Source organism: Pseudophryne corroboree, chromosome 1 (genome assembly GCF_028390025.1).
Source record: "Pseudophryne corroboree isolate aPseCor3 chromosome 1, aPseCor3.hap2, whole genome shotgun sequence".
Classification (NCBI taxonomy): Eukaryota; Metazoa; Chordata; class Amphibia; order Anura; family Myobatrachidae; genus Pseudophryne; species Pseudophryne corroboree.
The window spans coordinates 65,992,307-66,017,657 of NC_086444.1; the positions used below are offsets into that span (position 1 = coordinate 65,992,307).

Here is a 25,351-nt window from a genome sequence, read left to right on the forward strand (position 1 = left end):
GTATAGCGGAGACGTGCACACAGTGTGGTCTCCCTACACTCTGCAGCAATACACAAGTGTACCGATAAGTGTCAACGTTTCATACTGACCTCACTGCACAGCACCCACATAAACATATACAGCTCCAACGCTCAATATCTACTACATCACAGATATTCAACATGCCGGCTTGCAGATACTGTGGAACTACACATGCCAGCAGGCCTTTGAGCAGTTTTAGTCCTGTATTACACCCTCCGAACTGGTATGCCCAACCATTGCACTGGGCCCTGGGGCACATAGGGAAGAACTGGATGTTTAAGGACAATACACAGAGGTGGGTGGAGGGCACAAGATAAGGAAACGACCTGAATAGAAGGTAATACAAGAAGAATGAAATGCAGATATAATTGTAATGCATTAATTACAAGTTTACTTTAGACAGATATCCCTTAAAAGGTCTGTAGCATACATACAAATATTAACACCTAGAATGACAGCTAATCCATCCATTATCAGAGATCACCCGGTTCTAGTCAGACTACTAGTAAATACTGGTGCATACAGTGGTAGCACCAGGTCTTCTATACCGTCTCATCCTTTCCGCTGGGCAATATCAGATGTTAGCATGAGTGACAACACAAACAGCAGATTCACTAACATATAACGTAACGCACTATTCCCTTCCCACGCAGCTCACGCAGTCGGTGACAATGCCGCAGGATGCTCAGTATACCATGGAATCTTTTATCAACTTTTACTTGAGTAAATTCTTTTATATCTTGCTCTACGATGAAAAACTGACCTGAGAGGTGGGGGAAAAAAAAAAGGAATAAAAGGTGAATAATGCAACATATTACATGTTTATATCAGTCAGTGACATTCAGGTTGCAGTATTGCATTGTGTCTGCACCACTGAGGTGCGACACCTACAGGCTTTACTAAACATTGCACCTAGCTTTACTTCTATAGACAGCGCTAGTACTGCTTTGCTTTAATGTCAAATTGTATTTGGCTAATTGTACAACCGAAACGGTTGTGTCTGCCGCACGTTGTTGTACGTTCGGTTTTATCTTAAGTCTTTTCAGGATCTGCTTCGTCTATGTCGACATCACATATCCCATGATACTAGACCAACCAACTTATTATGGGAGGAATCTAAAACGGACAGGGTGGAGTGTAAGCTCTGCAATCACACATCCTAGCACCGCAAACTATATGATCTTTATTTTATAAAGGTGCCACAAGGGTTCCGCAGCATTGTAGAAAAGAAATGGATTACACAACATGTTACAGAAAAACAATCTAATGCAAAATGAGCTTTACAACTTCACAAATATAGAATTACAGTGTTCAACTAAAATAACAGAAAATAAGGGCATGAAATCTTGACGGGTTATGGGATGAGTGGACACAACAAGGAGAAATACTATCAATGCTATATGGAGCAGGCAAGATGGGCTACAATCAAAAATGAAGTATTTGGGGCATATGTAATAGGGTCTGAGTTTGCCGGAAGTGTATCCCGCACTGTGCCGGACGATCTTGGATATTTTTTTAAAGGGGCAATCCTTTTAAAGGCTTGTTTTTGTCTTGTAAATCAGTGGTTTCCAAATGCGGTCCTCAAGTACCCCCAACAGTTCATGTTTTCCAGGTCACCTAGCAGTTGAACAGGTGTATTCATTATTCACTGACACACAGGTGGAGCAAATTATTTCACTTGCAATCCTGTGAGGAGGACTGGAAAACATGAACTGTTGGGGGGTACTTGGGGACCGAGATTGGGAACCACTGTAAATCATTGCCCCTTAAAAAAATGTCCGAGATCGGCCAGCATCCTGCTCTTCCGGAAAACTCAGACCCCATTAAATATGTCCCTTTGTTTTTAATAACTCATACCTAATGTGAGCCATTTTTGATCAGAACAGTAGCGCCTCGTCGGCTTTGGGTATAGTCCATACTTGCCTACCTGACCCTCTCCATGAGGGAGAAAATGCTCTGTTCCTGGACTTTCCTGGTACAGGTTGAGTATCCCTTATCCAAAATGCTTGGGACCAGAAGTATTTTGGATATCGGATTTTTCCGTATTTTGGAATAATTGCATACCATAATGAGATATCATGGTGATGGGACCTAAATCTAAGCACAGAATGTATTTATGTTACATATACACCTTATACACACAGCCTGAAGGTCATTTTAGCCAATATTTTAATAACTTTGTGCGCTGAACAAAGTGTGTGTATATTCACACAATTCAGTTATGTTTCATATACACCTTGGCCCTCATTCCGAGTTGTTCGCTCGGTATTTTTCATCGCATCGCAGTGAAAATCCGCTTAGTACGCATGCGCAATGTTCGCACTGCGACTGCGCCAAGTAACTTTACTATGAAGAAAGTAATTTTACTCACGGCTTTTTCTTCGCTCCGGCGATCGTAATGTGATTGACAGGAAATGGGTGTTACTGGGCGGAAACACGGCGTTTCAGGGGCGTGTGGCTGAAAACGCTACCGTTTCCGGAAAAAACGCAGGAGTGGCCGGGGAAACGGTGGGAGTGCCTGGGCGAACGCTGGGTGTGTTTGTGACGTCAACCAGGAACGACAAGCACTGAAATGATCGCACAGGCAGAGTAAGTCTGAAGCTACTCTGAAACTGCTAAGTAGTTAGTAATCGCAATATTGCGAATACATCGGTCGCAATTTTAAGAAGCTAAGATTCACTCCCAGTAGGCGGCGGCTTAGCGTGTGTAACTCTGCTAAATTCGCCTTGCGACCGATCAACTCGGAATGAGGGCCCTTATACGCACAGCCTGAAGGTCATTTAATACAATATTTTTAATAACTTTGTGTATTAAACAAAGTTTGTGTACATTGAGCCATCAGAAAACAAAGGTTTCACTATCTCACTCTCACTCAAAAGATTCCGTATTTCGGAATATTCCGTATTTCGGAATATTTGGATATGGGATACTCAACCTGTAATGTATGATTGCCATCACCTGTGGTGAAACACCTTTCTTATCCATTAACTAGCTCACCACAGGTGATGGCAATCATACATTACCAGGAAAGTCCAGGAACAGAGCATTTTCTCCCTCATGGAGAGGGTCAGGTAGGCAAGTATGGTACAGTCACTATTTATGTGGAATCCACATAAATTAATGGAGAACTAGAATCCGTTTCGCTTCCCGGCAGCATCCAGAGGTGATCATTAATCTAATGACTTCTTATGTGTAGGAAGTTCAGAGGCATAATAAGTGATGGCTGGGTTCCCCTCCCATCCCCCTGAGCAAGGACATTTAATGGATATTAAAACCGTTCACATAAGTACAGATGATTAGTGAATGTTCTACTTTACCCGGTAATGCAGAGAAAGGGCATGTCTGTGGCTCTGTATGTACCTTTTGTGTCTTTAGTCTCCTCCTCCTTAAAGCGAACCACTTGCTTTTTGGACGTGTTGTTCAGAGTTTTTGACGTTTGGCGCAAAATTTTGTACTTTCCCACTACAGCCTTGTTTATCTCTTCAATAAGGCTGTTGATCTGCTCGTAAGTCAGGCGGTTTTTCATATACCTACGTGATGAACGTTAAGAAATGGTTAGTTATTTTGTTATCCTATGAAATTCCACCACAGCGCTGATATGGATACACATAGGGCTGGTTCAGAATAACAAAGAAATTGGGCAAATGCTACACCCAAACCGCGAGCACATAAGGACTCGTTCCTGTGCAGCATTGGAGGCATCTTGACCACCCCGTCTGTACTCTTGGTTGCTACTCACCAGCCTCAACTAGTTGCAAAAATAAGAATTTACTTACCGATAATTCTATTTCTCGTAGTCCGTAGTGGATGCTGGGGACTCCGTCAGGACCATGGGGAATAGCGGCTCCGCAGGAGACAGGGCACAAAAATAAAGCTTTAGGATTAGGTGGTGTGTACTGGCTCCTCCCCCTATGACCCTCCTCCAAGCCTCAGTTAGGATACTGTGCCCGGACGAGCGTACACAATAAGGAAGGATATTGAATCCCGGGTAAGACTCATACCAGCCACACCAATCACACCGTATAACTTGTGATCTGAACCCAGTTAACAGTATGACAAACGTAGGAGCCTCTAAACAGACGGCTCACAACAATAACAACCCGAATTTGTTTGTAACAATAACTATGTACAAGTATTGCAGACAATCCGCACTTGGGATGGGCGCCCAGCATCCACTACGGACTACGAGAAATAGAATTATCGGTAAGTAAATTCTTATTTTCTCTAACGTCCTAAGTGGATGCTGGGGACTCCGTCAGGACCATGGGGATTATACCAAAGCTCCCAAACGGGCGGGAGAGTGCGGATGACTCTGCAGCACCGAATGAGAGAACTCAAGGTCCTCCTCAGCCAGGGTATCAAATTTGTAGAATTTTGCAAACGTGTTTGCCCCTGACCAAGTAGCAGCTCGGCAGAGTTGTAATGCCGAGACCCCCCGGGCAGCCGCCCAGGATGAGCCCACTTTCCTTGTGGAATGGGCCTTGACAGATTTAGGTTGTGGCAAGCCTGCCACAGAATGTGCAAGTTGAATTGTGCTACAAATCCAACGAGCAATCGTCTGCTTAGAAGCAGGAGCACCCATCTTGTTGGGTGCATACAATATAAACAGTGAGTCAGACTTTCTGACTCCCGCCGTTCTTGAAATATATATTTTCAATGCCCGGACCACGTCCAACAACTTGGAATCCTCCAAATCGTTAGTAGCTGCAGGCACCACTATAGGCTGGTTCAGGTGAAACGCTGACACCACCTTAGGCAGAAAATGAGGACGCGTCCGCAGTTCTGCCCTGTCCGTATGGAAAATCAGATATGGGCTCTTATATGATAAAGCCGCCAATTCTGATACTCTCCTGGCTGAAGCCAGGGCCAGTAGCATGGTTACTTTCCATGTAAGATACTTCAACTCCACCGATTTGAGCGGCTCAAACCAATGGGATTTGAGAAAATCCAAGACTACATTAAGATCCCACGGTGCCACTGGGGGCACAACCGGGGGCTGTATATGTAGTACTCCTTTTACAAAAGTCTGGACTTCAGGAACTGAAGCCAATTCTTTCTGGAAGAAAATCGACAGGGCCGAAATTTGAACCTTAATGGACCCCAATTTGAGGCCCATAGACAATCCTGTTTGCAGGAAATGTAGGAATCGACCCAGTTGAAATTCCTCCGTGGGGGCCTTCCTGGCCTCACACCACGCAACATATTTTCTCCAAATGCGGTGATAATGTTGTGTAGTCACCTCCTTCCTGGCTTTTACCAGTGTAGGAATGACCTCTTCCGGAATGCCTTTTTCCCTTAGAATTCGGCGTTCAACCGCCATGCCGTCAAACGCAGCCGCGGTAAGTCTTGGAATAGACACGGTCCCTGCTGAAGCAGGTCCCGTCTTAGAGGTAGAGGCCACGGATCCTCCGTGAGCATCTCTTGAAGTTCCGGGTACCAAGTTCTTCTTGGCCAATCCGGAGCCACTAGTATCGTTCTTACTCCCTTTTGCCGTATAATTCTCAGTACTTTTGGTATGAGAGGCAGAGGAGGGAACACATACACTGACTGGAACACCCACTGTGTTACCAGAGCATCCACAGCTATTGCCTGAGGGTCTCTTGACCTGGCGCAATACCTGTCCAGTTTTTTGTCGAGGCGGGACGCCATCATATCCACCATTGGTTTTTCCCAACGGTTCACAATCATGTGGAAGACTTCTGGATGAAGTCCCCACTCTCCCGGGTGTAGATCGTGTCTGCTGAGGAAGTCTGCTTCCCAGTTGTCCACTCCCGGAATGAATACTGCTGACAGTGCTATCACATGATCTTCCGCCCAGCGAAGAATCCTTGCAGCTTCTGCCATTGCTGTCCTGCTTCTTGTGCCGCCCTGTCTGTTTACGTGGGCGACTGCCGTGATGTTGTCCGACTGGATCAACACCGGCTGACCCTGAAGCAGGGGTTTTGCCAGACTTAGAGCATTGTAAATCGCTCTTAGCTCCAGTATATTTATGTGAAGAGATCTCCAGGCTTGACCATACTCCCTGGAAGTTTCTTCCCTGTGTGACCGCTCCCCAGCCTCTCAGACTGGCATCCGTGGTCACCAGGACCCAGTCCTGTATGCCGAATCTGCGGCCCTCTAACAGATGAGCACTCTGCAACCACCACAGAAGAGACACCCTTGTCCGTGGCGATAAGGTTATCCGCTGATGCATCTGCAGATGCGATCCGGACCATTTGTCCAGCAGATCCCACTGAAAAGTTCGTGCGTGGAATCTGCCGAATGGAATCGCTTCGTAAGAAGCCACCATCTTTCCCAGGACTCTTGTGCATTGATGCACAGACACTGTCCCTGGTTTTAGGAGGTTCCTGACAAGTTCGGATAACTCCCTGGCTTTCTCCTCCGGAAGAAACACCTTTTTCTGAACCGTGTCCAGAATCATTCACAGGAACAGCAGACGTGTCGTCGGGGTCAACTGAGATTTTGGAAAATTCAGAATCCACCCGTGTTGTTGCAGCACTAGTTGGGTTAGTGCTACTCCGTCCTCCAGCTGTTCTCTGGACCTTGCCCTTATCAGGAGATCGTCCAAGTAAGGGATAATTAATACGCCTCTTCTTCGCAGAAGGATCATCATTTCGGCCATTACCTTGGTAAAGACCCGAGGTGCCGTGGACAATCCAAACGGCAGCGTCTGAAACTGATAATGACAGTTTTGCACCACGAACCTGAGGTACCCTTGATGTGAAGGGCAAATTGGGACATGCAGGTAAGCATCCTTTATGTCCAGGGACACCATAAAGTCCCCTTCTTCCAGATTCGCTATCACTGCTCTGAGTGACTCCATCTTGAACTTGAATTTTTGTATGTACAGGTTCAAAGATTTCAGATTTAGAATAGGTCTTACCGAGCCGTCCGGCTTCGGTACCACAAATAGCGTGGAGTAATACCCCTTTCCCTGTTGTAGGAGGGGTACCTTGACTATCACCTGCTGAGAAAACAGCTTGTGAATGGCTTCCAATACCGTCGCCCTGTCTGAGGGAGACGTTGGCAAAGCAGACTTTAGGAACCGGCGAGGGGGAGACTTCTCGAATTCCAACCTGTAACCCTGAGATATTACCTGCAGAATCCAGGGGTCCACCTGTGAGCAAGCCCACTGTGCGCTGAAATTCTTGAGTCGACCCCCCACCGCTCCTGAGTCCGCTTGTAAGGCCCCAGCGTCATGCTGAGGGCTTTGCAGAACCCTGGGAGGGCTTCTGTTCCTGGGCAGGGGCTGCTTGCTGCCCTCTCTTACCCCTTCCTCTGCCCCGAGGCAGATATGACTGTCCTTTTGTCCGCTTGTTCTTATAGGACCGAAAGGACTGCGGCTGAAAAGACGGTGTCTTTTTCTGTTGGGAGGGAGTCTGAGGTAAAAAAGTGGATTTTCCGGCAGTTGCCGTGGCCACCAGATCCGATAGACCGACGCCAAATAATTCCTCCCCTTTATACGGCAATACTTCCATATGTCGTTTGGAATCCGCATCACCTGACCACTGTCGCGTCCATAAACTCCTTCTGGCAGATATGGACATCGCATTTACTCTCGATGCCAGAGTGCAAATATCTCTCTGCGCATCTCGCATATAAAGGAAAGCATCCTTTAATTGCTCTATAGTCAATAAAATACTGTCCCTATCCAGGGTATCAATATTTTCAGTCAGGGAATCCAACCAGACGACCCCAGCACTGCACATCCAGGCTGAGGCGATGGCTGGTCGCAGTATAACACCAGTATGTGTGTATATACTTTTTAGGGTAGTTTCCAGTCTCCTATCCGCTGGATCCCTGAGGGCGGCCGTATCAGGAGACGGTAACGCCACTTGTTTTGATAAGCGTGTGAGCGCCTTATCCACCCTAGGGGGTGTTTCCCAGCGCGCCCTAACCTCTGGCGGGAAAGGGTATAATGCTAATAACTTTTTTGAAATTAGCATTTTTCTATCTGGGTTAACCCACGCTTCATCACATACATCATTTAATTCCTCTGATTCAGGAAAAACTACAGGTAGTTTTTTCACCCCCCACATAATACCCCTTTTTGTGGTACTTGCAGTATCAGAGATATGCAAAGCCTCCTTCATTGCCGTGATCATATAACGTGTGGCCCTACTTGAAAATACGTTTGTTTCATCACCGTCGACACTAGATTCAGTGTCTGTGTCTGGGTCTGTGTCGACCGACTGAGGTAAAGGGCGCTTTACAGCCCGTGACGGTGTCTGAGACGCCTGGGCAGGTACTAACTGGTTTGCCGGCCGTCTCATGTCGTCAACTGATTTTTGTAATGTGCTGACATTATCACGTAATTCCATAAACAAAGCCATCCATTCCGGTGTCGACTCCCTGGGGGGTGACATCACCATTATCGGCAATTGCTCTGCCTCCACGCCAACATCGTCCTCATACATGTCGACACACACGTACCGACACACAGCAGACACACAGGGAATGCTCTTATCGAAGACAGGACCCCACTAGCCCTTTGGGGAGACAGAGGGAGAGTTTGCCAGCACACACCCAAGCGCTATAATATATATGGAAACAACCTTATATAAGTGTTGTTCCTTATAGCAGCTTAAATATATCCAATATATCGCCAAAAAATGCCCCCCCTCTCTGTTTTACCCTGTTTCTGTAGTGCAGTGCAGGGGAGAGTCCTGGGAGCCTTCCTCACAGCGGAGCTGAGCAGGAAAATGGCGCTGTGTGCTGAGGAGAATAAGCCCCGCCCCCTATTTCGGCGGGATTTCCTCCCGTAGTTTTAGATAACTGGCATGGGTTAAATACATACATATAGCCTCAATGGCTATATGTGATGTATTCTTTTGCCATAAGGTATTAAAATATTGCTGCCCAGGGCGCCCCCAGCAGCGCCCTGCACCCTCCGTGACCGCTTGGTGTGAAGTGTGTGACAACGGCGCACAGCTGCAGTGCTGTGCGCTACCTTCATGAAGACTGAAGAGCCTTCTGCCGCCTGTTTCCGGACCTTCAATCTTCAGCATCTGTAAGGGGGGTCGGCGGCGCGGCTCCGGGACGAACCCCAGGGTGAGACCTGTGTTCCGACTCCCTCTGGAGCTAATGGTGTCCAGTAGCCTAAGAATCCAATCCATCCTGCACGCAGGTGAGTTGAAATTCTCTCCCCTAAGTCCCTCGATGCAGTGAGCCTGTTGCCAGCAGGACTCACTGAAAATAAAAAACCTAAAAAACTTTTTCTAAGCAGCTCTTTAGGAGAGCCACCTAGATTGCACCCTGCTCGGACGGGCACAAAAACCTAACTGAGGCTTGGAGGAGGGTCATAGGGGGAGGAGCCAGTACACACCACCTAATCCTAAAGCTTTATTTTTGTGCCCTGTCTCCTGCGGAGCCGCTATTCCCCATGGTCCTGACGGAGTCCCCAGCATCCACTTAGGACGTTAGAGAAAGATATGCCTGAAAAGAGGCATAACTATGCGATCGTACATCTACTCATGGACCGCAGTTTTATGGACAAGCCTTCACTGACCTCCTCAGTCCTAAGTGTAGATGTGACTGAAAGGCGTATAACTGTCTCATGTGCACAGTTCCGCTACATGCGCTCTGTAAGGACACGAAAAATATGCTTCGCCGAGAGGCGTATGTTCAACGTCATAATACAAAATGTGGAAATTACACCAAAGAGTTAAAGGATAAGGGGCAGTTCAACATTAGGGTTGGGTACGAAATGTCGACATTCATTATGTAGACCAGTGATTCTCAAACTGTGTGCCATGGCACCTTGGGGTGCCTCAGGACAGTTGTACGGGTGCCTCAGGTTGGTTGTCCAGGAACAATTCAAACTTTTTATTGTTAATGTAATAGGCAAAACCAGTGCTTGTGGCTGCCAATCATAACATATGTGGACAAACAGAAGCAAATCCTGTCCCTCACCACATAATTGAACATAAGGATGACATATAAACACAATTTACTTAAATTTAATATTTTTTTCTAAATTTCGTAATAAGAAACTTTTGCCCTAGAGGAGGGGCATAGAGGGAGGAGCCAGTTCACACCCATTAAAAGTCTTAAAGGTTGCCCATGTCTCCTGCGGATCCCATCTATACCCCATGGTCCTTTTGGAGTCCCCAGCATCCTCTAGGACGTATGAGAAATTCTGATACTCTAGGGTGCCTTGATTCAAAAAAGTTTGGGAACCACCGATGTAAACTGATCAAATGTTGACATGTTAGAATGTCAACATTTCGTCCTGGTGGCCCAGTGGTGACTTATGTTCTCCTAGAAGCTGCAGCAGTGTCTCCTGGGTCCCGGCAGTCATGTGACCATCTCTTCCTGGTCCCCCCAGCATCCTACCTCTAATGGCGACATTATCAGCATTTCGCTTCCCGAAGTTTTAACAGTCGACATCATAGAAACAGAATTTGATGGCAGAAAAGAACCACATGGCCCATCTAGTCTGTCCTACACACACACACACACACACACACACGGGTTAATTTTCTTTTCTGGGGGCGTGGCCTGGCTGTCATGGAAGGTGGCTGTGCATCTCCTCTGCTCCTGCAGGCATAGCACTTTTACTGGCTTTTCACCCCCCTTATCTGCTCCCTAAGTACTCTAGAAACCCCTCTGTGGCCTCTCCTGCCTAGCTGTTGGTGTTTGGGGGACCCGCGGAGTCGGATTGCGGCCTTTCCCCCAGACGGAAGCCGGGACCTGGAGTTTGGTGAAGGCCCGGACCGTCCTTCCAGAGGTGAACTCCTGCCGTGCGTCGGCTGCTGGCGGACCCTGCTGCCCTGCCCCCTCGTATCCTACCTGGGGAGCGGTGAGCCGGACCTGTCTGCGGGGGTGAGTTCGCTCCACGTACGGAGCTCCGTCTGCGGCCGCCACGTCTGCTGCCCTCCGGAGCCGCCAGGCCGCCTACGTGTCTGCCGCCTCCTTCCTACCGGCGGCCGGAGTCCCACGGCGCTGTGCGATCTGCCGCCCGGACTTCCCGGCCTCCTCTATAGCGGCCCGCTCGCCTCCCGCTCCCCTGCAGGCTCCGGTGCTCCTCCTGTCCTCTGGCGCGCTGCTACGGGATCCCCCGGTGCTGCCTGTGACTCCTGCCTCAATAGGCATATTAACCCCTCTATTGAGGCTCACTCCCCTCCTTCCCGCATCCACATACACCCCTTGGGTGCCAGGATACTATCCCTGCCGCGGGAGTCGGGCTCGCGGAGCCGGGGGGTCTCCTACCCCTCTGCAGGTTGCGGCCTATCTCCTCTCCTGAAGCCGGGGGCTCAATTTACCGCTATATCCAGCTGGTGCCAAGACAGACCCTATCACTGACCCCGAGCTGTAGTTCCTATAGAAAACTCCCCCTGGTGGCTACCTTAGGAAAATCCACCTGAGATGTTCAAATATGAGAAACCGATTGAATGCCTTTCTACCCCGCTGAGACGCCCCAGCGGTCTAGTGCCATAGATGCGTGCTACGCTAGGCTGCAGTTGCCACTGATACCGTAATGAACTGCTGATGCCAACCCACAGGGAGCTACACCGCTGAAGGCATTCTTATGTGAGTTATGCAACCTTATTTCACCTCGTTACCTTGACCTTAAGGAATCTAAGCTTCTCGATGCAGATTGAGTGATGCCCAGGAACAAGAAATCTTCTCAAAAGACCGGCATATCAACTCCGCAGGGGAACATGTCACAGTCCGCTATGAGATCATTCTTACAATCCACCTCGCCCGCTTTAATAGAAAACCCTTCTGCTTCAAACTCCCCCCTCTCCCCGCCTGCCCCCCACCCATCCCCTCCAAGTGCAGACGTACCACATGCCTGCCCTCCAGGAGGTAGGGATCTACAAGATATCTTAGCCTATATGAAAAATCTACCCACTAAACAGGATCTGCAAGATACAATGAGACGTGAACTGGCCACCATGAGACAAGACATTTCCCACATCTCTGACCGGGTGACGAGCTTAGAGGACCCACCAGGTCTCTTCCGACACATTCCTGAAGTCATTGACGAATGTCATTGAAGCTCAGTCGACAGAGATTCGCTCTCTCCAAACAAGGTTAACAGATTTGGATAACAGAGGGAGGAGAAACAACATCCGTGTGCGAGGTTTGCCGGAAGACGTCCCTCAAACAGGCTTGATTGACGCTCTTACGAAAATCTTCAACGAGATATTAGGTAACGACCCCAACGATACTATCACCTTCGATAGGGCCCATCGTGCTCTGAAACCAAGAGGTCTCTCCGCAGACAGACCACGTGATGTCATCTGCAGACTGCATTATTTTTCTCAGAAGGACGACATCATGCGCAAGGTACGCCAACTCGATGGAGTTGATTTCAACGGTTCAATGATTCATATCTATCAAGACTTGTCCTGGCACACCCTCCAACAACGGAAAGCCCTCAAGCCCCTAACAGACTAGCTCCGTAAACGCCAATTGAAATACCGCTGGGGCTTTCCCTTTAATCTCCAAGTCTCCTCGTCTGGGAAAACCCACATCCTCAACTCCTACTCAGATCTCCCTGTGTTCTGTAAAGGTCTTGGCCTACCGAAACTTGACTTACGCGACTGGGACTTCCCTACTCCAGCGTTGCCATCTCTCCAACCCCCGAGTACAGGAATCCCCTGGCAGGTGGTGCGGAAGACCGGGAGGAAAAGCTCCAATGAATCCCCCTCTGACAATGACTCAAATGCTACCCGATTGATAACCTGAGATCTTTTGTTTGTTCTTGTTCTCCTTAAACTATCTCTCTAGGTTACAGCGTGATACTATTTCTCACCACTGATGAGCCTTCACCCAATATTTTGCTGTCGCTGGGGCAATGCCCCCCCCCCCCCATTATATATTGGGCCGTTGATTGTCAGCTCCTGTTTCCTGACTATGAGATTTCTTCCATCCTACCATTCGAAGATTTCTTCATGTTAACGGGGTTTACAGTTCACAGTTTACAATTAGTTAAAACTAAGTATGTGTAATGATTACTGCATTATTTTTTTCCCCATTTTTCAATATGCCTCTGGCGGTGGCTCCCTCACTCACCCCTTACCCGCTCCTGGCTGTTTTGCCTCTTGGGTTTCTGATCCTTAGATGGATCAGCGGCCCCATTGCGGGTTTTTTGACTGTTATTGTTGTTTTTTCTAATTGCTCTGTTCCTTTCTCTTTCCCCCCTGTTCTTTCCTCTTGTTAATTTTCTTTTCTTTTTTTCCAGGAGCCAATTAACCTACCAGTATAATTTTGGATTGTGGAAGGAAACCCACACAACCACAGGGAGAATATACAAACTCCACACAGCGAGCCCACGACCTCAGTGCTGGGAGGCAGTAATGCTAACCATTACACCATCCGTTCTGCCTATCAACATTGTTATTGTCAAACTCTTTACCATACCCCCAACATTAACTTTTTATTCCCAGATAATCAAGATTTGCATTATTCAGAATAGGGACTCTCTCGTCAAGTATAAACTCTGCCTCTAAATCTTTCACAGGCAGAAACATGCAGCATGAATAAGCATCACATTTGTGTGCAGATTTAAAATTTAAATTTCCAGTTTTTTTCCCTTTGAAAAATCTCACCTAAAAGCGCGTTTTACATTGCGGAAATGAGACAAAGTAACACTGCTTCAGACCTCCTCAGACTCTTTTGGATAAGACAAGTCATTTGCATCAGTAAATAAGGAGAAGATAAAATTCACCACCTGGAATTATTGGTTATAATATTCCATACTTCACGTGCACCCAACGATCACTTACGCTGGCACGCTGCCGAACTCCTGTACCGTAATCAGCTCCATTTCTTTAATGAGCTTTTCCTTGACGGGTTTCTTTGTCGGCTCTGGAACGATGACCTTTTCTTCCACCATAGTCTCCTTACCCGGGGCTACATGACTAGGAAGCAGATCATACAAAGCATTAATATTCAGAGAGCAAAGACACACATCTTAGATCATAAGCGACATCTTAAGATCTTTCTAGGGGACAGAGTAACGAGAAGAGACCAGATGAGACACCACTACTCATACATTACCATACATCGAATACTGATTTTTGTTTACAAGGTTACATATGGAACAACAGATGTGTTCTCTGAAATCTCACTTTAATATACCTGCTGGGACCTTTCTTGGGAAGATGCGGAGGAATATTGTCATTGAGGTGAGATGCATCGGTGAAATCTTTCTCAAGAGTGAGCTGCAGCTCCTAAAGCACAAGTAAAGCATAAGAGTTTTACATACTTGCAGAAAAGGGAATTTTGGAGATATGGTAAATCCGGGGACACTGGAAATTGCATATAGGAGCTTGGCCAGTTTAAAAAACAAAAATCTCAGTGAGGTTCTAGTTCATCCCCTCTATATCCCCAAGACGGGAGTTAGTTATTTATTTAACTCATACATACTAAGGATGGTATCCAATTACCTGCGGGTAATTGCATCACCAGGGGATAAAAAAAAAATAGCCCCAATAAGCCAGCCCTTATCCCTCGATGCAGTCACTTATTGGGGATTAGGCAGAGCATGCGAAGCATAATCCGCAATAAGTGCCCCTTTTACTCGCAATAAGTGCCGCGAAAATACATAGGTCCGCGGATTTTCGCTGGACTCATGTATTTTTGCCACAAAAAAAAACAGGTATTTTTTACAAGAGGTGAAAAAACAAAACAAAAAAAACACCAGTTTTTCGCGGTAGCGGCACTATCGCGGGATAGGGGTGAAAAAAAAATATATAAAAACAAAGCCACCAGTTTTTCGCGGTAGCGGCACTATCACGGGATAGGGGTGAAAAAAAAAATATATTAAAAAAAAGCCACCAGTTTTTCGCGGTAGCGGCACTATCATGGGTATTTGGATGCCCCTCTAAATGAGAGACATTCAGAGCTAAAGAGGGAGAGAAATAACTGACATTTTAACCACTTTTATGGTCGCACTCTTTGCAACCACAGCAGGCTGTGTGTTATCTAACCTGGTGGCAAACAATGCGACCAGGCAGAAACAACAGAGTGGCCGGCTGCCGGAAGATGTTCTTCTAGCAGTTGCCAATCACAGAGGGACCTCCTGGCCCCTCTGCTTCCAAGAACCCTCCCCCCGTGTCTGTGATGCTGCTGATCAGTAAGGACAACAGGACCCCCCACCCGGCGGCTGCACAGAGGAGCAGCCACCCCGGGAATGTAAATGAACCCTGCCTCTGCCCCCCCCAGTGTGTACCTGGCGGCTGCTCAGACGAGCAACTGCTGGAAAAATCAAAATTGCAATGTTCGAAAACCCAATATTTTACAAACATTATCATTATTCTAATTTGCTTTTAAATAAAATTTATTTGAAAAAGTTTTAAATATATGTCCTTGACCTAATTTAATCATGAAAAAGAACTGACAATTTGAGCTGTTTTTGGAAAACAATTTTGCAAGTTAAGTGGTTAAGTCAAGGAAGACAAAACAGGTGGGCTTCTACTGTCCCCAAAAAGATTACAAAAAAAATGGGATTTAAAGCAGTACACAAATTCATTTTTCCCAAGCATCTATTAGGAAAATAGCTCCCAAACTCGGACCTCAAGGCATCCTAATAGTCCGAAGTTTCGGGGTATCCATGCTTAAGCACAGGTGGCTTAATTAGCTCCTTAGTCAATTTGGTTTAGCCATCCATGCTCCTACATGGACAGACAAAAAACCTGCATTAGGGGACAATGGAACCATAGGGACTTCCAAAAACAGCCCTATGAGAGGGAATATTGTGTGTAAAGGTTTCATCCAAAACAAGCTTCTTTACATGCAGAACGTTTAACTCCGAAATTACTGCATCAATAGATACGCTGTTAAAGCCAATCAAGGTAAAATCCTAAAGAAAGAATGGTCCTTAGCTAAACAAACCCAATCTTGGTGGAAGATGCAATAATGAGCCTCCTGCCATTTTTAGAACCTTAGTGTACCCCAGCCTTCTTGGCCAAACCAAAGTTGCAAGTATCACCAACCTTAGATTGTGATCTTTTTGAGAACCCTCGGTACAGCTGCCAGAGGGAATGGTAAGCAAGACAACAAATTCCCCAAAACTAACATACAGTAGCATCTGCTAGAAATGCTTTTGTAAAAAAATAATAATAAAAAAAAAAAAAAAGGGTACAATCTCATTTGCGCTCCAAAAGGTCCCCAAATTTTGATGGATCCTCAAAATAATGATCTCACAATGGAGTCAAATGCTGTAATGTCCGATGGTAATCACATAAAGACAAGAAAATCACAAAATAGTGTAACACTGAAAATGAACACGGCTCCACCAGTCGGTGGATAAGTCTCCCCTTCGTTTACGTCAACACCCAAAGTAGTGATAGATGCAAACTTGAGCAGATTCTTACATGTATGCTTACTTGTAACAAAAAGATGCGAAGCACATAATGGTTTCTTTGGACTTCTATTAGGTGCTCGCTGGATAATAGGGACTGATGTCTGTTATATATATATATATACCGTATATACTCGAGTATAAGTCGACCCGAATATAAGCCGAGGCACCTAATTTCACCCCAAAAAACTGGGAAAACTTATTGACTCGAGTATAAGCCTAGGGTGGGAAATGCAAGTCTAGCCGTACACAGCCCTCAGTGCCAGATATGCCCCCACATTGCCAGATATGCCCCCACATTGCCAGATATGCCCCCACATTGCCAGATATGCCCCCACATTGCCAGATATGCCCTCATAGTGCCAGATATGCCCCCACAGTGCCAGATATGCCCCCACAGTGCCATACTGCCAGATATTCCCCCACGGTGTCAGATATACCCCCACAGTGCTACATGTGCCCCCACAGTGCCAGATATGCCCTCATACTGCCAGATTTTCCCCACGGTGCCAGATATGCCCCCACAGTGCTACACATTCCCCCACAGTGCCAGATATGCCCTCACAGTGCCAGATATACCCTCATGGTGCCAGATATGCACAGCCCCCAACCCCCCCCCCCCCCCCCCCACTGCCGCCGCCTGTCTCTACTCACCATTGACGGGCTGTGTGTAAACGAATTAAGGGGCAGCGGAATGCGGGCAGCAGCAGGCGGTGCGGGCATCGGTGGCCGGCCTTAGGTCATACAGGAAAGTCTGCAGCGGCTGAGGAGGCGGGCGGCGCGGCGGTGCTTCAGCGAGCAGGGAGAGGGAGACGGATGGCTGCAGCAGCGTCACTGATTGATGCACCAATTACAGTGCGCTGCTGCGGCTCCCGTGTCCCCCTCCCTCCTCCTCCTTCCCTGAGATCTCTACGCTCTGCTCCGGAGCATCACTCGAGTATAAGCCGAGGGGGAACTTTTTCAGCACAAAAAATGTGCTGAAAAACTCGGCTTATACTCGAGTATATACGGTATATATATATATATATATATATATATATATATATATATACACACACACACATACATACATACATACATATATATATATAGCAAAAAAGGAGGTTGACTCATCACGAAATCTCTTAAACCACAAGGCCTACAATCTTGAAACTTGGCAGGTAGCTTCTCCTTAGGTCCCAGGTGCTTGCTAAGAACCGGTTTACAAATGTAACTGCCCATCCACGGAAATCACCAAAAATGTATGTATGTTCCAGCACAACTCCGGAACGACAGCAGCAATTTACACCAAACTTGGTACATATATGACTTACAATCTGGGAACAAACACTGTGGGGATAAGACACCACTAGGGGTGCGGCAGCAGCACAGAGTATTTCAGTAGACAGCATAACTCTTGAATGGCTGGAGCAATTTAACCCAAACTTCGTACACATATGACTTACAATCTGGGAACAAACACTGTGGGGGTAAGACACCCCTAGGGGCTGGACAGCAGCACAGAATATTTCAGAAGACCGCATAACTCCGGAATGCATGGACCAATTTACACCAAACTTGCTACACATATGACTTACAATCGGGAACAAACACTGTGCGGGTAAGACACCTCTAGCACCCCTAGGGGTGAGGCAGCAGCACAGACTACATCTGGACAAGCATGATATGTCAGTGACGACAGGGCTTCATGCGACAGTGGCAGTGACATGTTGTGAGGAGGGGAATGGAGGTAGCAGGAAGACACACGCCGAGAGTCATATAGTGGGAGGAGCAGGGTCCCCAGCAGTACAGAGTATATTAGGAGATGCATGATATGTCAGGCAGGACAGGGCTGCATGTGACAGGGACAGAGACATGATATCAGGAGCAGAATGGAGGTAGCACGAACCCACACACAGAGTTATATAGTGGAAGTAGCAGGGTCCCCCAGCAGCACAGAGTATATCAGGAGATGCATAATGTGTTGCGCTATATAAGAAACTGTAAATAAATCGATAATTTTACAGAGGCACTAACATGATGTGAGGAGGGGAATGGAGGCAGCAGGAAGCCACAGACTGAGAGTTGTATAGTGGGAAGAGTAGGGTCCCTTGGGGGACCAAAAAGGGCTCCGGACACTACACAAAGTGGGTCAGGGAAGTAAGATATGCCTATATACTAGATCTCCAACCAACTTCAATTAACGAATAACTATAATTCTAAGTTACTATCCTCATCCCGTAGCGAAGCACGGGTATTCAGCTAGTAACATATATATGGAACCAGAAAGGACCATATTAAAATCCAAAAGTATTTATTAGAAGTGGTAAATACATAAAATAGGACAAGACAACCATACCATAATGATGTTATATACAATCCACAAGAAGATGTACCCCGGGTATCAATTCGCAGTGGGTTCAGATTTACACTATTTCTATGCGTTGCAACGCTGTGCAGCATCTTTATCAAGACGACAACAGTGTTATAAGTACTGATGCCTGATAGCAGTTTGTTTGAAGAAATGTTTTTGTAACTATTGTCCTGGAATAGCAGTCTACTCTGTGGTTCAACATAGATGCCATGACGTTAACTTTCAGGAGAGGCCATCTGATTAAACAACCAGTGTAATCCAGGCAGTGTAATCATTCCTGCAAATTATATCGTCCAGGACTTAATCAACAGCTACAGCAATCAGAGAAGGATCCAGAGGTTCCTAAAGTGAGCTTCTGAAAGGACATGGACTTATTATGTAGTGATCATTGGCACATACTCTAGGATTTACAGGATTCTTGGCTGTACCCTGCTTTCCAAAAATCTCGAATGGAGACTACAATTTTATTGAAAACACCCATTTTCAAGACAAAATTAGGACAGCCATCTCCGACTACTTTTCTTCTAATCACAACTGATGTCACCTATGACACCAATGGTCAGAAAATCTTGCCGTGGTCGCTTGCTCTGGAAGCGCAGAAGGCCTTCGACGGGGTCTCCTAGCCATTTACGAATGAGATGCTCCTCCGTTTTTTGAGAAAAGAAATAAGAACCACAAAAATTGCGCTCTAAGGGGATTATTCAGGTTTGTTGGCATACCAATAAAGCAACTGGTCAAAACCACGTTGCACTGTAGGTAGGGCAGATGTAACATGTGCAGAGAGATTTAGATTTGGGTGGGTTATATGGTTTCTGTGCAGGATAAATACTGGCTGAATTCTTACACTGCAATTTAGGTTTCGGTTTGAACACACCCCACCCAAATCTAACTCTCTCTGCACATGTTACATCTGCCCCACCTGTAGTGCAACATGTTTTGCCCAATAGTATGCTTTTTTGGTTTACTAACAAACCTGAATAAGGCCCTGTGTTGCTACAGCAAGCCTGTGGGCACTCCTTAGGTCCCCCGATGAACCCACAGTAAAAGTCAATATGGAATGTGGGTAGGAGTGTGCACTTGGCGCTACAGGAATGTGTGGAGTAAGAGTGGAATATGAAAGGAAACTTCCCTTTTGCATAACAGATGTAGGGTACTTTATGCCTTCTGTTCAAATATGTCCTAAATATAGTGGTAGCCCGGGTATTTTTGTTACCAATACATAAATGAAAAGTCATACTGCCTTTTATTATATTTCATATGGGTTGCAGCAAAACAAAGCTGCCGCCATGGTCAGTCTTACTGCTTTGGCAGCCAACTAAGAGGAGACATTGCCTTACCTTCAATGATGTTGCGGTGCATTCCTGCTTTTGTACCTCTGCTTCCACTTTATTAAGGAGTTCCCATAGCACATGCAGCTCACAGGCCACTTTGCCGAGTGCACTTCTTAAGGAAGGATCTTGCCCTGTCCATATATAAAAGCACAAACAGCTTTCATATAGAAGGTGCACGTGACACCACAACCTTCCTGAGCAATTCAAACTAAATGTATGACTAACACCACTTTCAGACAAAGGGGTATATTCAATAAGAGTCAGGTCCATTCCTACATGTAGTTGTCGGAATGGACCAGACAACCCCTATTCAAAAGGGAGGCCAAATCCGACTGTCGGATTTGGCCGCTCCCGGTGTCCTGTCCTGCTGTCAGCAGAGCCGGGAGAAGAGAGCTGTCGCCGGCCGCCAGGAGGAGGTGAGGTCTGCAGCGCCGGGGAGGAGCTGCAGCAGCGGAGGCTCACGGCAGCGTCAACCCGGCTCCAGCAAGCGGGACGTCCCCGACGATCCCCCGTCTCCAGCTCTCTCATCTCAATCCGACTTTTTTTTTAAAGTCGGATTGAGATTGTCGGAAACAGGGCTAAAACCTGTCGGGTTTGGCCCCGCTTCCGACAATGCACGCTGATCGCGGCTGAAGCTGCCGTAATGGGGCCGTAAATGGGGCCGTAATAAATAGGTCGGAACCCCTTCCGACCTAAAACTGTCGGAAACTGCCGTCTTTCCGACAAGACGGCAGCTTCCGACAGTTATTGAATATACCCCTAAGTGGTCATAGTCCCGGTTTTTACGGCACAGGTTTTTTTCAGTCCCAACCTGTACCTCTTTTCACACAGAAAACCAAGCATTTGGACCCGGTAATTTGCAGATCAACCCGGGTTCTTCTACTGTGTGAAAGGGTCAAACTGGGTCACAATTCCCAGGACTCTGACCCTGGTAAAAACCAGGGTCAGAAGTCCCGGGATATTCAACTCGGGTTGACACTTTCACACAGAAAAGGTCCGGTGTTGATCTGGCAAATTACCGGGTCCAAATGCTTGACCTGGCAATTTGGTTTTCTGTGTGAAAGTGTTATTATTAATCAAATCGGTTTCTGATACATTTGTGCCTTCACAACCGATTGCAGATTTAAACCACGGTCCCAAATTATTATTACAATAATCTTAGGCAACACTGGAAACATTGCAACACGGGAGCTTTGTGGAGATCAATTAGGATACAAATATATATTAAAAAAAAAAAATGTTTCAACGACCACGTTTTGTATTTTACTTAAATCAGGGAAAACTTACCGATGTGTCGCAAGTGTAGAGTTTTCTTGATTATACTTATCTTGGAATTAACATGAGAACACAGATCGTCCAGGTTTACTGGCTCCATCGTGGCCTACACAATATAATGGGTGAGAAACAAAGTCAGAGATTTACTCATTGGGTCTTACCTTTCATTTTATTTAGACCAGACACAGTACATTAGTTCTAATTCTCTTGGATCTATTCGACAAGCACCATGGCACGGCAGTGATCATTTTTATACAACTCGCTGTAAGTAGCAGTGGAGGAAATGATAACACCGGATAATTCAACATTGTTCCGGTGCAGGGACAGTTCATCGGAAAATCAGCTGTCCCCACTATGTCCAATGCTGCTGCTCCCGTCGCAGTGAAACGCAGCACTGCCGAGTCTGACTAGTGCGCATGCATGAACCTATAGAGTGTAAGCTTGCGAGCAGGGCCTTCCTACCTCTATGTCTGTCTGTTTTTTCCCCCAGTTTTGTTCTATTACTGTTGTTCTAATTGTAAAGCGCAACGGAATATGCTGCGCTATATAAGAAACTGCTAGTAAATAAATAATAAATGAACTGGGGTTGATACATATGCGCGAAGCTCCCTATGTCCAGCACAGGGATCTGAATGGATCCCTCTGAGCAACCCAGGACTCCTTCCCATAGGAAGGAGCAGGGTATCGAGAACAGGCGACATCTGAAGATAGCCTCCGCTCTCGCAACCAAATTCCAAAAATGATTTATTTTCGGAGTTTGATGAATTGTGAAATAAGGAAGTCCCCATACTCATGTATTGAGACCGGCTACAGTATGATATACCAGCGGCCAGCCGGCAGTATACAGACAGCGACATCCTAGCCACCAGTATGCCGGCAGTGGGGCAAGCGCTAGAAAGCCCCTTGCAGGCTCGCTACGCTGCGGGCACGGTGGCTCCGGTATTCCGGCATCAGCCTTTCACCGCCTGTCGGGATTCCGGCGTCTGTATTGTGATCGCCGGGATCTTGACTGGCGGTATGTTAACCGCTTCCCCTTGAGACCACATTCTACTTCATGAATGACAGGTAAGCAGAAGAGGTCAGTGAAATCTCCTGCGTTACCTGTTCAATGAATGGGGCCGAAACGAACATTTTACAAAAGTACTTGAAAATTGCATCCCGGCCCCGCTATACTTACTCTGTGGCGCATTATACTCTAGTACATCACGCCGCTGTCGCTGGAGGGGGTGAGCATTCCGCCTCTCACGGTGTGTGACAAAGACTTGACAGCCGTCCTTGCAGTGGCGTAACTTCCGAGGGTGCAGCTGCTAAGGGGCCCAAGGGCCCACTGCTCCCCCAGCACCTATTCACTGGCTGCCCCCAAGGCCAGCAGCTCCCCTTCACCCCCCACTAAGGCCGCCGCTGATATTTACCCCCATTCCCCCGAGGCCGCAGCTGCACAGAGCCTGAAGATGCAGCAAGGGGGGGTGGGTACCTAGTTGGCTCCGAGTGCCACAATTTGCAGGTATTTATGGGGCTGGGCCTAATGCAGGGAGGCAGAGACCTCTGCTGGACTGGAGTCAGGTAGTGTTCGCTCCCCCTCTCCTCTATTTCTCTCTCCCTGACACTGGAGATTCAATCCAATTAGCTGAGAAGGGTGCAAAGTGCCGTTACAATGGCATTTAATAACCAGCAATGGCACCCGATCTTGCACACCCTTTGCGGGCTTGAATCAGCCGCAAGTCACACAAAATTGCTTGGACCTCTATGGGGTGGCGAGCAGTTTTGTGCGAATTCAGCCTGCTGTAAAGTGCGGCCCCTGCCACGATGATTCGCAGCTGCGATGACATCTCAGCTAATTGGATTGCCGCCAGTGTCTCTCTCCCTCCCTGACACTCCATATACAGCAGAGTGTGTGTGTGTGTGTGTGTGTATATGTATATATATATATATATATATATATATATATATAGGGTCAAGAAGATACATAGCGCCCAGCATAACAGGCAGCCCCACTGTCCCGACATTTACCCTCTTGCTGCAGTGCCCAGCGATCCGAGGAAACAGACTGACAGCCGCTTCAGCTCCAGGGGATTCAAATGTACTCGCCGTGTGGACACCGGGCAGACGTAGCAGCTCACAACCAGACACTAACACTAGAGCATAAACCACTTTTCCACACGTGCCCCCGGTGATATGCGTACAGTTATGGTCAGGCGGCCATATTTCCAGAGACCATTCAAGCGTTTTTTTTATACGGAGTAGCGCAAGCCGTGCGGTGTGATGAGGACATAGACAAACTGCCGCGTTGGAGATGAGCGCACGATGTAACATAATAGAAACGCCCAACTGCTAATTTACCTCAGCGCCTCGCACCGTCTAGTTTGAGTGTCGGGTATTGAATCTGTGTCCAATGCGTGGCCATGGCCATTGCGGCTGTCACACTCTCAAAAGGCAACATAGACACAACGGTAGCGTCTAGACACAACCCACTGTCAAGTGAGCGGAGCGGCCATCTTATGGTTGGTTGTCTAGTAAATCAGGAAGCAGCCCGCTTTTGGTTGGCGAGTATATCATGAAGCGGCCATCTTTTGATTGTCAGTTTATTTGCAGTGATTGTAATGTAACTTGTCCCAAGAGAAGTATTATGTAACATCCTGTGACGTGATAGAAAATAAATCTCAGTCCTCTTAGGTGTCTCCCTGTAATATAATGATGATAATAATTTGAAGCTATTTTCTGTGATACACAATACTGTTTTTCTGTAAAATTGTCAAACTGTAGCAAGTGTGATTTTCTATAACACCATACCCTCCAACTGTACCTTTTTAATAGGTACGGTACCTTTTTTAATGGTCTGTACCGATTTTTGGCTCTGCAGACTTCCATTGTAAGTATAGGAAAATGGGCGTAGCCACGCCCCCTTTACACATGACCACGCCCCTTTTTAGGAATTGTACCGATTTTTATGTGTAAAATGTTGGAGGGTATGTAACACTTAGCGCATACCTCCCAACATGACCCTCTCCAGGAGGGACACAATGCTCTGCTTCTGGACTTTTTTCTTAATATATGATTGCCATCACCTGTGTTGAACAGGTTCATGGATAAGAAAGTTGTTTCAGCACAGGTGATGGCAATCATACATTAAGAGGGAAGTCCAGGAGCAGAGCATTCTGTCCCTCCTGGAGAGGGTCATGTTGGGAGGTATGTTAGCGGTCTATTCATGAAGCAGTGAAAAGAGTGGAGAAGTTGCCCATGGCGATTAATCAGCGTTGAGGTAACATTTATAAAGTGCATTCTATAAACTTATACGCAGCCATGGGCAATTTCTCCACTGGCTCACGTCTCTACAGTTTTCACTGCTTGATGAATAGACCCTTTCATCCCACTTTAACTGTAGCTGTCCCCAAAGGTTCTGTTCTTCGACTTCTCCTTTTCTCTCTAGGGGGCATATTCATCATGAAAAAATTGTGCAATGAGAATTTTTAGTTTTAAATTCTCATTGTATTCTCACACGGTTTTTTTCCAGGATTCATTATGCCTGCAGGAGAAAATTATCACTCCCGAAAAACTGGACTTTTTGCGGTCAGCTTTTCGTGAAGTGATATTGCTTTATGGAATCATATTTATGAATATTAATATTTAATATAACATATATGGTTATTAATATATGGATATATTTAAATTAATATTCATAAATATGATTCCATAAAGCAATATTGGCGACCACGAATTGGACTTGTTATTACTGAATCTGATTATCTGATTTATAATATTTATGAGGAGTAGCAAATGCTATAAGCTGGCTACCAAATCTGCAGAATCACGGTGGGGATGTATCTATGAAAATTTATTACCATTGTGTAATGTCAATTTTGTATTCTGTATAACCTAGGATAAATGTGTTAGTGCAATATACGTTATTCTAACTAACATAATATCTATTAGGAAGCAGCACCAATGGCTATAAGCCTGCTGGCAAAGTACAAGATCACAGTGGAATAGGTTACAAATGAGAATAAAGAATTTAAAGGCCTAGAATAGAAAATGTGCACAGTGGAAATAAGTATTTCC

At 46.4% G+C, this 25,351-nt stretch overlaps 1 protein-coding gene across 2 annotated transcripts; it reads right to left on the minus strand.

The window, feature by feature from the left end:
• Positions 1 to 389: 389 nt before the first annotated feature.
• SKA1 (spindle and kinetochore associated complex subunit 1) lies at positions 390 to 23,807 on the minus strand. 2 transcript variants are annotated; one of them, XM_063960246.1, is made up of 7 exons: positions 23,636 to 23,807; positions 21,308 to 21,401; positions 20,027 to 20,151; positions 14,113 to 14,204; positions 13,758 to 13,892; positions 3,382 to 3,551; positions 390 to 784 (listed from the first exon to the last, which is right to left on the minus strand). In XM_063960246.1, the coding sequence occupies exons 2-7, from the start codon at positions 21,393 to 21,395 to the stop codon at positions 636 to 638; spliced, it is 759 nt and encodes a 252-aa protein (XP_063816316.1). In that variant the 5' UTR covers positions 21,396 to 21,401; positions 23,636 to 23,807; the 3' UTR covers positions 390 to 635. The 2 variants fall into 2 exon arrangements, with proteins under 2 accessions (XP_063816316.1, XP_063816308.1); XM_063960238.1 differs by lacking the exon at positions 23,636 to 23,807 and adding an exon at positions 23,306 to 23,629.
• Between the last annotated feature and the right edge of the window lie 1,544 nt (positions 23,808 to 25,351).